This window comes from Trichogramma pretiosum, unplaced genomic scaffold, assembly GCF_000599845.2.
Source record: "Trichogramma pretiosum strain Unisexual culture from Peru unplaced genomic scaffold, Tpre_2.0 scaffold102, whole genome shotgun sequence".
Lineage (NCBI taxonomy): Eukaryota > Metazoa > Arthropoda > Insecta > Hymenoptera > Trichogrammatidae > Trichogramma > Trichogramma pretiosum.
In genome coordinates, this window is record NW_019640799.1 from 144066 (window position 1) to 159913 (window position 15848).

The following is a 15848-nucleotide window of genomic DNA, read 5'->3' on the forward strand; positions in this document are numbered from 1 at the left end:
TAAAAAAGAATAAAAAAGAGGAACGGAGAGAAGCCAGAGAGGAGCGAGCGAGAGCTTCGAGAGGAGGAGGGAGAAAAACAGATAGAACGGATGTACTGTTTTCTGATGAATGAAACGAACTCCGCTGGCTGCTAGCTACGAGAGCTGTGTACTGTACTGTGCCGTAGCCCCTCCGATGATACCACCACCACCGCCACCGTCGTCGTCGTCGCCACAGCCACTACTACTACTACTACCACACCGCTGTAGCTCACACATGTATTAGCAGTAGCATATAGCAGCAGCGCCGATCGCCGCCGCCGCCGCAGCTTCGAGTGTGTGTAAGGTGCCAACAACGACGCGCATCTCCTCCTCTCTCTACTACTATAAGCCGGCGATACTATACTCCTCTATACCGCGCCAATGTTCACAGTCGCAGGTGCGTCCGGCTCCGAGTAACGTCGACCTGCTGTGGTGTGTTGTCGTCGCGCGTCGCCCACCCCCCCTTCGCTCAGAAACAACAACAACAACAACAACAACAACAACAACAGCACTTGGATATACGTCGAAACAACAACAACAACAACTACAAGTGCCAGATAATATAGATATATAAAATTGCAGCTGTTGTTGTCGTGCATACATAGTGTTGTTTTTTTTGTGAGAGTGGAGTGTGTTGTGTGCCGTGCTTAGATAATTCTCGTGTGTGTTTATAATATATATAAAGTGTCGCTCAGTGCTCAAACGTAAAGAAAAAATATGGCCCTGAACCAGGAGAGCGGCGGCGTCGGTGGCGTGGTCAAGGACGAGGGCTCGGGCAAGGCCCTCGTGCACGTCGACCGCAACAGCGAGTCCGATCTGCAGGCGCTGTTCGACACCGTCCTCAAGCCCAACTCGAACCAGCCGCTCACCGTCCCCCTGCGCATGCGCAAACTGCCCGACTCCTTCTTCAATCCGCCCTCGACGGGCAGCAAGTCGCCCTCGATATCGCACTCGCGCGAGAACTCGGCCGACTCGGCCTTCGGCGTGGTCAATGCCGCCGCAGCCGTGGCCGCCGCAGCCGCAGCCGCTGCGGCTCAACAGAATAACGGTGGAGGCGGTGGTCCGGGCTCCACGGGGCCCAACAGTCCCGCCAACGGACCGGCCCAGATACCGGCGGGCCTCGTCGTGGCCCATCCGCGGGCCCACAGCTCGCCGGCCTCGCTGCAGCAGACCTACGCCTCGGCTCAGCAGCAGGCCCAGCACGCGGCGCCCCAGCCCCAGTCGGTGCGACACGTGCACCACCAGAAGCAGCGCAGCTACGACGTGATCAGCACCGGCGTCGACGACTTGGGCCCGCTGCCCCACGGCTGGGAGCAGGCGAGGACGCCCGAGGGACAGATCTACTTTCTCAAGTGAGTATATTATATGATATTAGTCATCGTCCCGGACTTGTATTTTGCAACCTCGGCGCTTTTATTTTATCGTCTCTCGCAGCTATAGCTATCTATCTCTCGGTAGCGTCAATAACCGCATCGGCGCATTTTCCTCCGATACGAATGAAATACATATAAGCAATTAATTAATACAATATATACATATCTATCGATATTATTGCGAACGAGTAGAGGGACATTGGCTCATTATTAATTGTGTCATCACGCGCTCGTCACACGTTCGCGCTTCTTTGTATACACAGCAGCCTATCCACTCGTTAGTCGTCGCGTCTAATACTCGTGTGAAACGAATTGAAAAAAAAGCAATAACACACACACAGTTAAAATTTGGATCTCTCTCTCTCTCTCTCTTTACTTATTGGTCTTCAACGAGGCGAAACGCGCGTTCGATCGTTTTTTTTTTAAAGATGAACGACGATGATCACGACGATGATCGGAGCGATAGCCGTGATTCGCGAATATACACGAATCAATATCAATGAGAGCCGTGGCTATATCAAAAAAGGAAAAAAAAAATCAGCAGCAGCGCAGTCGCGTAATTTTATCGCGCGTATAATAATGATAATAACGGCAATGTGTGCACACGAGGCTGCTTTTTTTCCTTTTTGGCGGAGCAGCAGCAGTAGCAGAATCGAAGCGAAGTAGCGATGACAATCATGCACGTAATTGGGCACAATACGCGGACGCGAAATTAGGAACAATAACAAGTACTTGAGGTTGTTTTGGCAGTTGTGTATACATTGAGACGGAGTACGTAAGAATGATCAACAACAATGAGGTATCGATATGAAAAGATCGGTAAAGAAAAGAAAAAAAGGAGAGAAAGATATTAAACGCAGTAAATACGCTTTGATATTTAGTCGGATCGCTCGATCTTGACTCTTCGATGACAACTCTTGTTTATAATATAGCTGCCGAGACTGCGACGAGAGTCAAGTAGCCTTACAGCCCGTATATTCCGTTACAGGAACATCCCTCATTCTCGTCCTCGGTTATCCGACTCCTCCCTCTGTTACGTTTTTTTTTTCTTCTCCTCCCCCGGGTTTTCTCACCTTGGCTACGTACGGGGTGTCATATCGGAGCAGCTTCGCTCATACAATACAAATACTACACTCAAAACTCTGCGAGTGCACTTGTTGCATCGCTCAGGTGTGTGCGTGTTTATATCGTACAGTCATCAAAGTCACGTATTATACATCATCTACCTGTCGCGATCATCGTCGCCGTCGTGCGCATGCGTTCAACTGTACGTGTGGTCCTCCTCCTCCTCCCGGCGCGTCGAGCCACTCCAACTTTGTGTGTACAATATCAACCTGCCCGTACGAAGCTGTATCGTAATAGGTAAATATAACAGGCGCGAAAGTCGCCGTCGTTTCTCCGTCGTTGTATGGTAGCAGAGCGAGTTGGTAGCTGCGGGCTGGTAGCGCGTCGCTGCACCTGATTTCGCGCACGCGCATTACTATGCACTACAATATACACGGGTGTATAGGGAGAGAACGAGAGAACTGCGAAGAGCTCGTCAGGTGAGACGAAGATGGAGAGAGAGAGAGAACACCATTACCCGTTTAGTTTGCCTCTCGTATGTGTGTGTATTCGTGCGTATATACCTACATGCGTGAGAGTTAACTCATCGTCCGTGTGTGTGTCGGTATTCCCACGTGTCACCTGTCGTGGGAAACTCCCGCGCCGCCGTAGCAGCGCAGACCTGCCGCTACATAGTATATACCTATACCTATATATATGTTTATGCGAGGCAACCCCGGCCTCACAGGTCTCTCTCTTTCTCCTCTCTCGCCTTTGCTCGTGTTACCTGTTGCTTGCCTGCTTGGGGCCGTCGCTGCTGCTGTCGTGGCTTAACCTCTGCATTATTCGCACGATTATCTGATGCCTCCCTCGTCGTCGTCGTCGCGGCTCGTATACTCCCCCCGTGAATATACTACTACTACTGTATATACTTTCGCACGGCCATATAGACGCCGCCTATATACTATAGCCCTTCGTGCTTCTCTACACCTTTTCTTATTTTGCGCTATATATCCCTCCCACGCACTCGTGTGGATGTGCTCCCCAATGCGCTGCTCTCTTATGTATAGAGACTTCTTCTTTTTTTTTTATTTTCATTTTTTTTCTGTCTTTTTTTCAATCTCGTTCTCTGTATTACGTATATCGCGCGTGTACTCACTTTATACTCGCGGGACTCGCTTATTTAACAGAGGATCCTCCTCGTCCCATGTAACAGGTACACATGTGAACTTTTGCGCTATGGACTCTCGCGACCTTTTCCAGCTTCGTAGCATACGGCGCACGAGTGTTATATTATAATGTAAGTGGCTGATATAATTTCGCTGTTTTCTTTACTATACGACAAAAGAATCGGTATACGAGTTATAAGCCAGCAGCGGTACTCACTCATCTCTGCCTCGTACCTGTATACAAATTGCTATCTAAAGACACACACACATGCCTGTGTCGTTCGACTGCGCATAGCGCCTAGATGCAAAAGTCTCCGACTCTCCTAAAAAGGTTGAGAAATAAATCACGTTATACATATAATAGAGGCGCGAGTGCAAAAGCTGCAGTGTGTGTGTATGCGCGGGGCTCGTTACACACGAGGCTGTACTTTACGTACATGTAAATGTACACACACACACACACACACACACACACACACACACACACAAACATAATCACATGTGCAGAGGGTCGACTCTCGTTCTTGTAATATACGTATATACTTACTGTCTCTCTCTTACACGGAGAGAAGAAATATAGTAATAATTTCTTTAAATTTTGGAAAAATTACTATAGGTCTTAATAAAAGTGTGACATCTTTGACGTTCGGGTGAAAAGTTGCTATAAAATGTATAAAAATTATAAGAAATAAAATAAAAATTGAGAGAAATATAGTAAAAATTACAAAGGATTTTAGTAAAATTTTCCCTAACCTCAAAGATGTCACACTTTTATTAAGACCTATAGCAATTTTTACTATAAATTTTTCTCCGTGTACTCCTTCGAATCATCGCGGTGGTAATCGCTTTAATTTCGAAATAGGCTTCTTCTTCTTCTTCGTCTACGTCGATCGACTGCTGCCACCATGCAGTGTAGTATACAGCGTCGAGTTGCATGCCATTATATATCCACATTTATATAGCAGCAATTGCGCATAATGGTTTGCATGTGTGTGTATGTGTGTGTTGTCTAGGTATTGCTATATAAGTCGGTGTTCCAGCCTCTCTCGCTCTCGGGTCGTGTCTCATTGTCTCCGCAGAGATAGACGCGAGAGGTGCGAGCAACAACAGCGCACAGATCGCGAGAGAAAGAGAGAGAGAGAGACATGGTAGACAATGTCACAGACATCGACTTTTATCATTTGTATCCCTCGGCGCTCTTTGTCAGCCGTAACAAAATTTAAATAAAATACTTTTAGTTTTATTCCCTGTTTCGCATTCGATGTCACGAGGATGCGCACTCTACCGTCGAGATATATCGGTAAAGGGCTGCCAAAATCGGCAATAATTAGACCCAAAAAAACTCAGGTACACGATAAAAGCGTAAACACAAAAGACTATTCGACCAGTGAAACATATAGCTCTCGATTTTCATTTAAAACGTGTGGTGGACCCCCTGCGTACCTATACATACTTACACCTACGCGCGTTGACGCTCGAAAAAACTGCAGTGCACCACGCGCGAGTATCGTTTACAATTCCTTATCCAAGTTACGTGTCTGTGTGTACATGCGTGCAGTTGCGTGCATTCGATATAGTTCTATACAGCTCGGCTATATCTATCTAACCCCACCCCTCTTTTAAACGCATATCAAGCGAAAACTGCACCCATGCGTGTATTATAATATATATACGTAGCAGCAGCAGCGAGTCCGCGTAACAGTGAAATTTTCCTTATATATCGAGCGAGAGGAAGAAATTTGATACGAGAGCTCGAGCGACACGGACAATTGCCGATCATATAATACAAATGAGACACACGCATGGCTTGCGCTAAAGTCGACGATCGTAGAAAGAGACAGCGCGGCTTTATATTATAATCGTCGCGCGATCGGTTGCGCGAAAGCGAACGCATTTATATATAGCGTTCGTGTTATCGCGAGATATTAGCGCCCACGCACGCACGTTCACCACCGCCACCACCACCACCATCTTTTATAGCTGCAGCTGGATGGAGGCCGCGACCCGGCAGCCTCTCTATTATATTATACCTAAACTGCACGAATGGTGATGTTGGTGGTGGTGGCGGCGAGGCCAATCTGCATAATAAGCCGCATAGTTTCTCTCTCTCTTTCACTCTCGCATGCGGTACCTACAATGTACCTACAATACACGATCGCCTCGAGTCGTACACGTACATACGCGTGATTCTAAAATCCGCTCGAGTACGTTATTATTTCTAGCTGCTTTTGGCTGAAGTACCAGCGTTAGGCAAAAAGGGTACTACTATGCTACTGTATAAGAAGCGATCGCGGGCGTCGTGTGACTGCACTAGCTGCTGCTGCAGTCTTCGGTCGTCTAAGAAATTATAATGAGCTAGCTGCTAGCTGCTAGCTGCTTAGTGCGCGACGTGTATGTACAGCAAAAATCTAAACACACACACGTATAGAGAGGCCTATAGGCGCAAGAAGGGAATTACGTAAGGTTTTAGTTGCCTCTCTCTCTCTGTTATAGTGTCGACGCTCTCCGATATATATATAATGGCTTATATACACAGAGAGTTCAGCGGCGCGAGTCGAGCTCTTTGCTGCTGTGGTGGTGTTTTGTGCACTATAATAAGTACATACATACAAGAATACGTCGCGCTCGAGCTGCAGCAGAGCGACGGCCTTCTATAATGTGTCGTGTAACGTACACACGCAAACGTATATATATACAAAAATTACGACTCGATCGCATCCCCGCAGCTCCGAGCGCACGACGAGTACTTAGTTGCTCCTTTCCAATGTGCAGCTAGCGTATTTGTTTGTTTATATCGTCGTAGTATTTCGTAAATTGTAGGAATAGTACTAATCCGCGAGAGAGATGTGTTCGAACCTCTTCGCGAGTCGTTGCGTTTCGTTGGCGCGGCCTTCGTGCGATTTGTTGTTATTGTTGTTGTTACTGTAGGTCTCGATTGAGCTCCGAAAATTATAACTTTGAAAAATAATAAAATAATAAATGATTTTGTTGACCAATTTTTTCAACAATTACGTACATATGAAAATAATGCAACTCCGATATCTGATTGACGGCTATATCGGAGCGACCAATCATTATGAAAGTCACATCATCTCCAAAATACAGCACGCAGAAATTAGCACGCGCAAGACAGTTTCAAAAAAGACATGAATCGAATCACCGGTCCCACGAATGACACATGATTTCGTCGATATATAGAGCATGTTTGGCGCGCAGTACCGTAAAACGTATAGGTATACAACACTCGATGTGAGTCGTCTCTATGAGAACGTGAATGGGCCAATTTTCCCGCGCAATGCAGTCTTTTTGACACACACACACGTGCACAAAAGGCAATGAAATTCTCGACGAGGGCCTGTGATGGGCCAGTATGGTATGCTCTGCGCAACTTCATTGATGCCGTGATGCAAGAAGTCGAAACATCGACGCTTCCCATTCTTGCATCCAATAATTTGCTTCAGTGTCACTTATCGAATGTTCTGATTCAAAAGATAAATTGAAAGAAGTCTCTCGAGCGAGAGAAGTTTCAATCGAAGTTCGGCATTAATGAAGCTCCTTTTCTTTTTTAGTTAATCCGAAGTAAATTTCAATTGATTAATCAGAGCTTAAAAACTCTCTCTCTCTCTCTCTCACTCATTTAGCTGGCGCTTTATTCGTCATACAAATTGCATTCATCATCTTTTTAGAGGGAAAAAACTGAAAACGATGATTTGGACCATAATCCCTGAATGTATAGAGCGTATGACTCACGCGTCAAGATCCGAGAATCCCGACATCGAGATAAAAAAAAACTTCAAAAAGAAAGAAAAAAATAAGGAAGCAAAGAAAGGGCCCCCTTGTGCGGCGCTTCCCACATACAGCCCCCACGTTACGATACACACTGTGTATATGGTATATAGCTGTGAAAAATCTGCGCGCAATGAATGAAAGAGCAAGAGAGACCCCGAAAAAAAGGCCATCCGCGAACTTCTATGGAAATCCGGTCTCTACCGGGGCCTCGTGACACAGACACACATACACACCCCGTGTTAAACTAGTGTCTCATGTAATCTCGCAAAAAAGAAACTTTGCCACACGAACTTTATTTTGTTTTCTAACGCCGTGATGTGTTTACCTTCTTCTCTCCTTTTTTTCGCTCCATTCAACGACATCCCTCTCTGGAGCTGCTGCTGCCACGTATATTATATGTACTAGTCAAACTTCTCTCTCGAATAATACTTTTCAAGGTCTTTAGGAATATAGTATGTATGTGTCTGTGTACAGTCTCTGCGTAAATTGCCTTTGAATCTCGCACACATCCCATACAGAAGTTCGTCTACTTTTCTTTACACGGATTTTTCTGTCTTATGCCTGCGACTTGGCGCCTCGCGCGAGAGATCACTCATCTTTTTCATATACACCGCCAAATCATGAGAACCGACCATTAGTACATCGAACCTGCCTACGAATTAATTACTTTTTACCGAACGATCATTTCGGGTACGTATCAATTGCGATCGCGGGACTGATTTATAGTTATTTCACACCCGTCGTTAATATAACTTCTCTCGGTGCGACTGGACTCGCTTAAAATTGGAGCCAGTTCGATCGTAATAAGTAACCAAATAAGTATATATCTCCGGAACTCACGGATTAAATAGCGGATTAATAAAGAGATGAGCTATACGAAAAGTAATGATACGTGACAAATGAAATACAAGGCGAGTGAAGCAGGTATATGTAAATACTTTTTACTCATTACGTCCACGCGCTTCGCTAGCTTCGTTTTTATTTTTTTATTTTTATTTTTATCTATATAGCTTATTTACTGCATCGTCACGTATACTCAGGACGCGTCAGAGTCGTCGAGTTTTGCTACATATATCTATAATATATTTATCATTATCGGTGCGAGCGCACGCGAAACATCCTTGAGTGTCTCGAGAGAGAAACGAAAAGTAGAATGTATCATATTTATGTAATACGTGTATAAGAACCGAGTAAAAGAAGAAAAAAAATCAACTCGAGTGATACAATTTTCGTGTATAGTATACGAGGATACACAGCGACGTGCACCTGCGTGCGTGCGTCGATAAAAAAAAATAAATAAATAATAACGAAAAAAAAGAAGGTTTTTCCGACCGCGTCGTCGTGCGCAATTTCGCGTCGTAATTATGCGCGCAGGTTGCAGGTAGCAGCGGTGTGCCTAATCGACGATTTCGTGTTGCGTCGATCCCGCGCTTATATTATATAGCTGCGGATTATTATATCTATAGTGCTGGTGCTGCTGCCGGTCCATATTGCGATTGATTATTATATTATTATGCATGTAAAAAAGGCAGCGATTCGAGCCTGCAGCACTATACTGCAGCGATTTATAATAATAACGGATGTGCCGGTCAATGAATATAGAAAAGCAGCTTTATACACTGGGCAATGGAAATTGTCCGAGTTAATAGAAGCGTGTTGTTGTTGTTCTTTTTTCTCTTTTATGTATGAATATCGTAACGTAACGTCGGCGATTCACTATATAGCATACATTCGCGCTATACACAAGTACCACCGCGCGCACACCTGTATATAAATTCTGTTTGTTCGCTCGATTCAGGAAAACAATATTCTTTTTTCCGCAGATAAGGACTCGCGCACGTGTGCGTGTATGATCGTTAGCTCGATTCAACACCTATAACGATATAATACGTAACGCGAGGAGGAGATGCTCGCTCGTATATACACAATCGAAAGTTTATTTTCCAACAATAGCATTTATGGAAGAGAACGAACGAAGTGTGGCGCGGCTTTTTCGTGGCAAATGCAGCAGCAGTAATTCCAATGATAAATATTTGCAAAAAGGAAGACGGTGCGAATGGAAAATTTCTTACGATTACGCTGCAATTTAATTCGATGTATACGTCGACATCATATCGAGCAATGTATAACATAAGAAGGTGGCACGTCGAGATCGGCGAATCGGCCGATCCGCGCAGTAAGCAAACAATTTGACATCTAATACACACGCGGCGTCGTCGTCGTGTATATTTACTTATATCCGCCGCTTGCGCGTGAACTCGATATATGTACTTGAGTTTTTATCAATGGGAAATATCAATGTACGTACACGACATCGAGCAAAAGTATGTTTGAAGGTGCAAATTTATAAATGCTTGGCTCCAGCTGTATGATATGCATCGAAACGAAAAAATATTCACGATTTCGCCGTATTTATACGATGTTATGACTTATCTAATAAGCCACATCATCGAGGGCGTATTATATCTCTCGCGAAATCGGCGGCACATAATATAGTAGCAGTCAGGCAGGCAGCAGTGACGAACTTCCGCGCCTCGTCACAAGCAGTCACAAGCTGCAGTTATATACATGTATATAATGCGTTGGCGCACATGAACACATTCAACACTGCGCATCGCTAATAAATAAAGTGCAGCAGTTCTCTCTCTCTCACTCGCGTACATACAGTACTTATATATACCGATCTACTTTGCGAGTCGCTTGGGCGCGCGCGCACACGAGCCGTACACATAAAGCGGAAGCGGGAAGGAAGTCGATTGCCGCTGCTGGCTACTACTACTAGCTCGTCATCGGCCTGCCCGACTGCCTGCAAATGCCCCGCGGGGGCAACACAACGCACGAGCAGCAGCGAGAAAGGCTCTTACGTATAGGACGTATGTATACGCACGAGCTGCAGTTTCGCGTGATTATAGCGATTAGTGCGCGCGACTGTCGCTCACTCTCGAGGCTCGGGTATGTGTATGCTGCAAAACTGTATATATATAAGCTACTATACGAGAAGTGCAGTGACGCGATCTGTACCGAGTCGATTTTTTTTTATCGGCTTGCGGAATTCGATCGCGCACGGCAGCAGCAGCAGCAGCAGCAGCAGCAACGGGAGCGATTGTCTCCACAGTTCGAGCTCTTGTTTCTTCTTCTTCATCGTTCTCTGCTCTGACGCACAAGAAGCCTCCTTGCGCATCGCCAAAGGCTACGTATACGTGACTGCCGACTTGTCAAAGAAAACTTTGAAACGAGGCAGCACAATCAAGAATTTTAATCGTCCCCGGTGCACAGAGTGTACGTCACTGACTGTCTCTCTCTGTTGCCGTGCAGCATATGTGCGCTGCTTGCATCATCACACAGTATGTGACAGCGAATAGCGCAGTCAATTTGCTGCAAAAGCTCGGTGCAAAAGAATAACAAAAAAAAAGCGAGACAACAACGACAACAGCAGAGACAATCGGCAGCATATCATCTGCACACACACATAGAACTCAGGGGACAGCATGAGCTAAACCGATCGCTCGCCTGATAATACGGGAGGTCTCTTTTTTTCTCATTCTCTCTGTCTCTGGAAATAATATTACATAGGTCGCACCGCTGCGCAAAAGCACACGCACCAGCATTATATAGTTTCTTATCTTTCGGCTCGCGTACATGTGAATAGGTGTATATTATGTATGTATGCATAGGCGCGTTATTAGTGCTAACGCTAATACGCGATAAATTACGTTTCGCGCGTGAGAAGTAGAGGGGAGTCGAGCTTACAAACGCACAACTGTACACATCGATGTATACGGTGTACCTATATTATTGGCAAAACAATGCGTGTGTGCACAATATATGTATGCGAGCCCACGGCGGGTCTGCTGCTGCCGCGTGTGGATCAAACGCTACGTGCGTGCAGGTCAGTCTCTCGATCTGCACTCGGGGCAGCGCGTATATAATTTCGCAACGCACTCAGTAACTCGTGTGTGTAGCGTACGGGCTGCGCTTTTTTGAAAATTCTGCACCCGATAAACCGTACTGTAAATCACTGATAAAAAAAAATAAGCTGCGCTATAGACCGCTAGGCCACGCAGATTGCCCAAGATCCTGTCTCGGCAACTAAATTAACAAACGTGCAATTCCATAATAATATATATAAATACATTATCTCGTTGAATACTACTACTACTATATACGTATTATATGGGTCTTGCCTTAACAGCAACAACTACACACCATACGTACAAGTTGTAGATTGTGTTACTTATATGTATGCCGAATGTTTAATTGCTGCAATTGTATACACACATACGCGCGATACAACGCTATACACACGAGGCTCGAAAAAAAACCGGATCGAATCGGCTCTTTCTCTCTACTCGCGGCCCAAAGTTATAATTTTTTGATAATCGCGTTCACACGACCGACGAGAGAGAGACGAATAGGTTGGGTATACAAGAGAGGAGAGGAGAGGGGAGATCACACAGAGCTGTATAGGCAACTCGAGACTGGTTATTGCGTATATATTGGCGCGCGGATCACCGTTACTATATACCGCGATGAGTCGCGACGACGACGACGACGAGGATGACGAGGAGAGATGTCGATGCTAAACCCGCAGCAGCATCCATTCCCTCTTGGTAATATATAAGCAATCGACTGCGCGTGGAACGCGTAAAGAAAATAAGAGAGAGAGCCCACTCGAGCTCCGGCTTTTGTATGTGTACTCTACACGGTATATATAATACATAATGTAAGTACGCATGAAAAATCGAGCTTCGCGCGCGCGCACACATACACACGGAGGCAATCGGGCATTTTACACATATAATATATAGTATAACGCAAGTGAGGCACGCAACACACACTCAACAGCCAGTATCAAGCCTTTGCTTTTGCGCCTCGCGAGACTCGCTGCTCGATGTGCAGCAGCAGCACTACACGCGGCGCTGGTGGTGCAGCTCGCGGTGAAAGTTGCATCGCAGCAGCAGCTCTTATATTACACGACACAACACACACACACACACACTCACACACCGACGGCGATACTTGGCATATATAACGCGCCGAACCGAACGAACGAACTATTATCCGCGAGACTTTATGTTACGTCTCTACTCTGTGTGTGTGGGTAACGCGTCTATCCCTTTTTATACTCTGGAACGCACACAGACACAGACAGACCTGTACGCACTGTTGTGCTCCTGTGGGGGGACTTGCACGTACGCGTAATTTCGCTCCGTTCTCGAAATGTAAAGCTCGTGCGTCCGATCGATTCGGCTGCAATCGGCAGCGGAGTTTGCACCATGACTCGGCGAAAAATTAAGTACAGTGTATATGCAAAATACGGAGCCTACAAGAGTTGTGTCGCGATGGCGTAATCGAATCGCGGTGCCGATAGTGCGAGATACACTACGATCTGAACTCCAGATCTTTAAGGACGTCTGCGTTTGTAATGCACCGAATACACACACACATACTCGAGCTGTATAAGCCAGAATGTGTCGCGTATACGTTGCATCGATTGTCTTTATAACATAAACACATAACTGAGAGATCCTTGCGCAGCAGCAGCGTCTGAACTAGGCTAACGAGGCTCTCGCTTATTTGCTCCGGCCTTTTTGCCGATCGAGAGCCGAGAGCTCCGGTAACCTCTTACTTCATCGCTCGTAAATGTATGGTATTAGGTACCTGTGTACATGTGGGAATCATCAATTTATAGTTTTTGCGTGTATACGTACCAAGATGTTTTTAACTCGCTCGCTCAGGGGATCGATCGTACCGCGCTGTTGTCACAAGAACCTTTCGCGAGAGCAGCAGCGTTACATACGCACTATACGTACTACACGACGAGTATACGCAAAACTATATTCTTGAATAAAGAGAGAGAGAGAGAGAGAGACGTGGCACGTGATTCAAGCCGAGATCGCTCCGTTCGTTCGCGTTGCGGTCGCGCGGACTGCTGCCTTTCGCGGAACTTTCGCTATAAGTACCCTCAGGGTCGACCGGTCAACAAGCTACTGCTGCTGCTGCTGCTGCACCGACACCGGACGGCTATATAATATTAAGCGCGATTAGCCCGTGGACACTACTACTACTGCTGCTGCTACTTGCGAAACGTCCTCGACCGACCGCAGAGCAATTCGGCCACGGCGTCGATTGCACCTCGCAGTCGTCGTCGTAAGTACCGCGATATAATCACGGTCAAGCGATTCTCTTTCTTGGAGAATATTTTATATGGTCTCGAGACGATCGTCGAGAACAAAAGCGATCGTTCTCGCGGGCCCGAGTGTGGTCCGAATTTGGGGACAAAAGTGACTGATTAAACACAAACATATAGTATTCCAAAATTTGTCTCGTCCCGTAACAATCAGATTTATCGTAATCAATAGGGGCCGTGGAGCTTTTTGATCCCATCAACAGATGGAGCATTGTAAATCCGCAAGTAGCAAAACAATTTCCGTATATATATTTTTCAAATATTTCGTTTCACATTCACTGTTCAGACCACTTCTTTTCCTCTCTGTATAGCTATTTCGCTATTTTTCGCGCTGATGTCCACGTGCCCCAATCTCTGTTATATATCCCGACATCGCACGCCGCCGCGCACAATTGCTAATTACTGTTGCGAGCCACATGCGCTGACACGACCTGTATTCAATCGAATCTTTAATGTTATGAGTTTTCGATCGCGACCTCGATGTTCGAGAAGATAGCCATATCCAACAGAAGCAGCCAAAATGTAATCCGTTGCGTCAGAGACGAGCCGTCACCCATTTCGATTTACTTTCGCAGAACGCGTGAATAATCGAAGCCACCCCCCGTGGCCGACGACGAAGCGAAAAAAGCCAAAAAACATTTTCTCGGAGAAGAGTCACGCTCGATTTCGTTCAGGTGCGCGAATTTTGCAGGATTCGTGCCTCTCCACGACGATGACACGCCGATAAGCTTATTATGAATCGTGTATAGAATATAGACCATTGTCACATTGACCGAATTCGATAAATCTATCTAGCAACTGCGTCCCAATAAAATGTAAGTCGATGATGCGGCTTTGGGCCGCGCTTATCACTCGCGGATCTACGGTAGCCGTAGCGCCTAGCCGCGAATCGAATCGCCTTATTTTTTTTTTTTTTTGTGTATATTATAATCGGCGAGTCGATGGCTCAATTTAGAATCCAAACGCGGCCTCGATCCGGTGGAAAAAGATCTTCACGCCTCATTGGTTCATGACTCGCGCGCGCGCGAGCTAGACAATTTATTATATAGACTTCGGCGATCGCGATAGGCTCGATCTATTTAGTGCAAAAGATTGTGTGTTATTTCGAGTACGGCAATGAGGAAAAAAAAAGTTCTCTCCGATCCGCTGCTAGAGCGGATCTGACACATGATATTAATGATATTTGTTGTGGACAATACGTTGCAAGCAACGAAAAGCGCAAGGGGCATCTGTTATTGTTTTCAATATGGGAAAAGCAGGAACGACGACGTCGTCGAGGTGGCGGTCAGCTGTGTGCGTTACGTGCCCGCAGAAGCAAAATACATAATATAATCACACAAACAGTAAAAAAAAAAGAGAAGAAGAAGAAGATGAGATAGCCTTTAAAAGCATATGTACGAGTTTCTGTATATAAACGTATAATAATATTATTTACCCGCTCGAGCAGAGGAGCTCTTATATTATCTTTCGCGCAACGAAAACACCAACAACAGCAGTGTACATATACTGCATCGTGGCGCGTCGCGCAAAAATACTACAATAACGTACATCGTCGTGTCATATGTACTTGCAGAGTACTCGTACGTAACCGAAAGTCAAGGAGACATCCTCTCTGATTTTTTTCGACGATAATGAGAAACAACACAACAAAAAGGCGAATCGTCGGATGTCACATTTGAGAAGCTTTCTTTGTTGAGTTCTGTAATGATACACGATGTACTGGGATTATAACGAGGCGTATTAATCGAGTCAGGAAATCATCAGGTGCCGTCGAGTTAAAAAAGTCTCATGTGACAATCTAAAAGCTCGAGTATAAAAGCTCGCTCTACAGTCCCCCTATACAGCGAGTCACGCTCCGCTATTGGGAAAACTCGATCACTGGGTAAAACTATTGGGCCATGTTAGTAAAATATACACACACACATGATGTAGGCGAGCGCAATTTTAATTTAATCCAAAAGTTCTAGGTCAAGTTGCGCCAACGCACAACGAACGACTATACGAAGACGTTTTCGCGGGAGATGACTCGCTTTACCGATCGCGCGTTATTTTTAGAGCTATACGCCGCCGCTCTCGTGTGCGTGTGTGTGTGTGCGTGATAGCCTCGGATTTTATGTGAAAAAGTTTTATATATAGAATTCGCGATGTTTTCCGCGTTGTGTACTGCTGCTGCTGCTGCTCTTCCTCCTCTTTCCAAATCTGGTCATCTTGCATACATACAACTATACATTTACTCCATCGTTCTGTGTACAATGTTCACGC

General features: G+C 45.7%; 1 protein-coding gene across 1 annotated transcript in view; it reads left to right on the plus strand.

Annotated features, from left to right (window-relative positions):
- Positions 1 to 15848, plus strand: part of LOC106653545 (transcriptional coactivator YAP1-A) — a 29372-nt gene continuing 13524 nt past the window's right edge. The window contains exon 1 of the mRNA XM_014373031.2: positions 1 to 1373. Coding sequence (XP_014228517.1) covers positions 739 to 1373 — 635 coding nt within the window. The 5' untranslated portion in view covers positions 1 to 738. The remainder of the gene's footprint in view (positions 1374 to 15848) is intronic.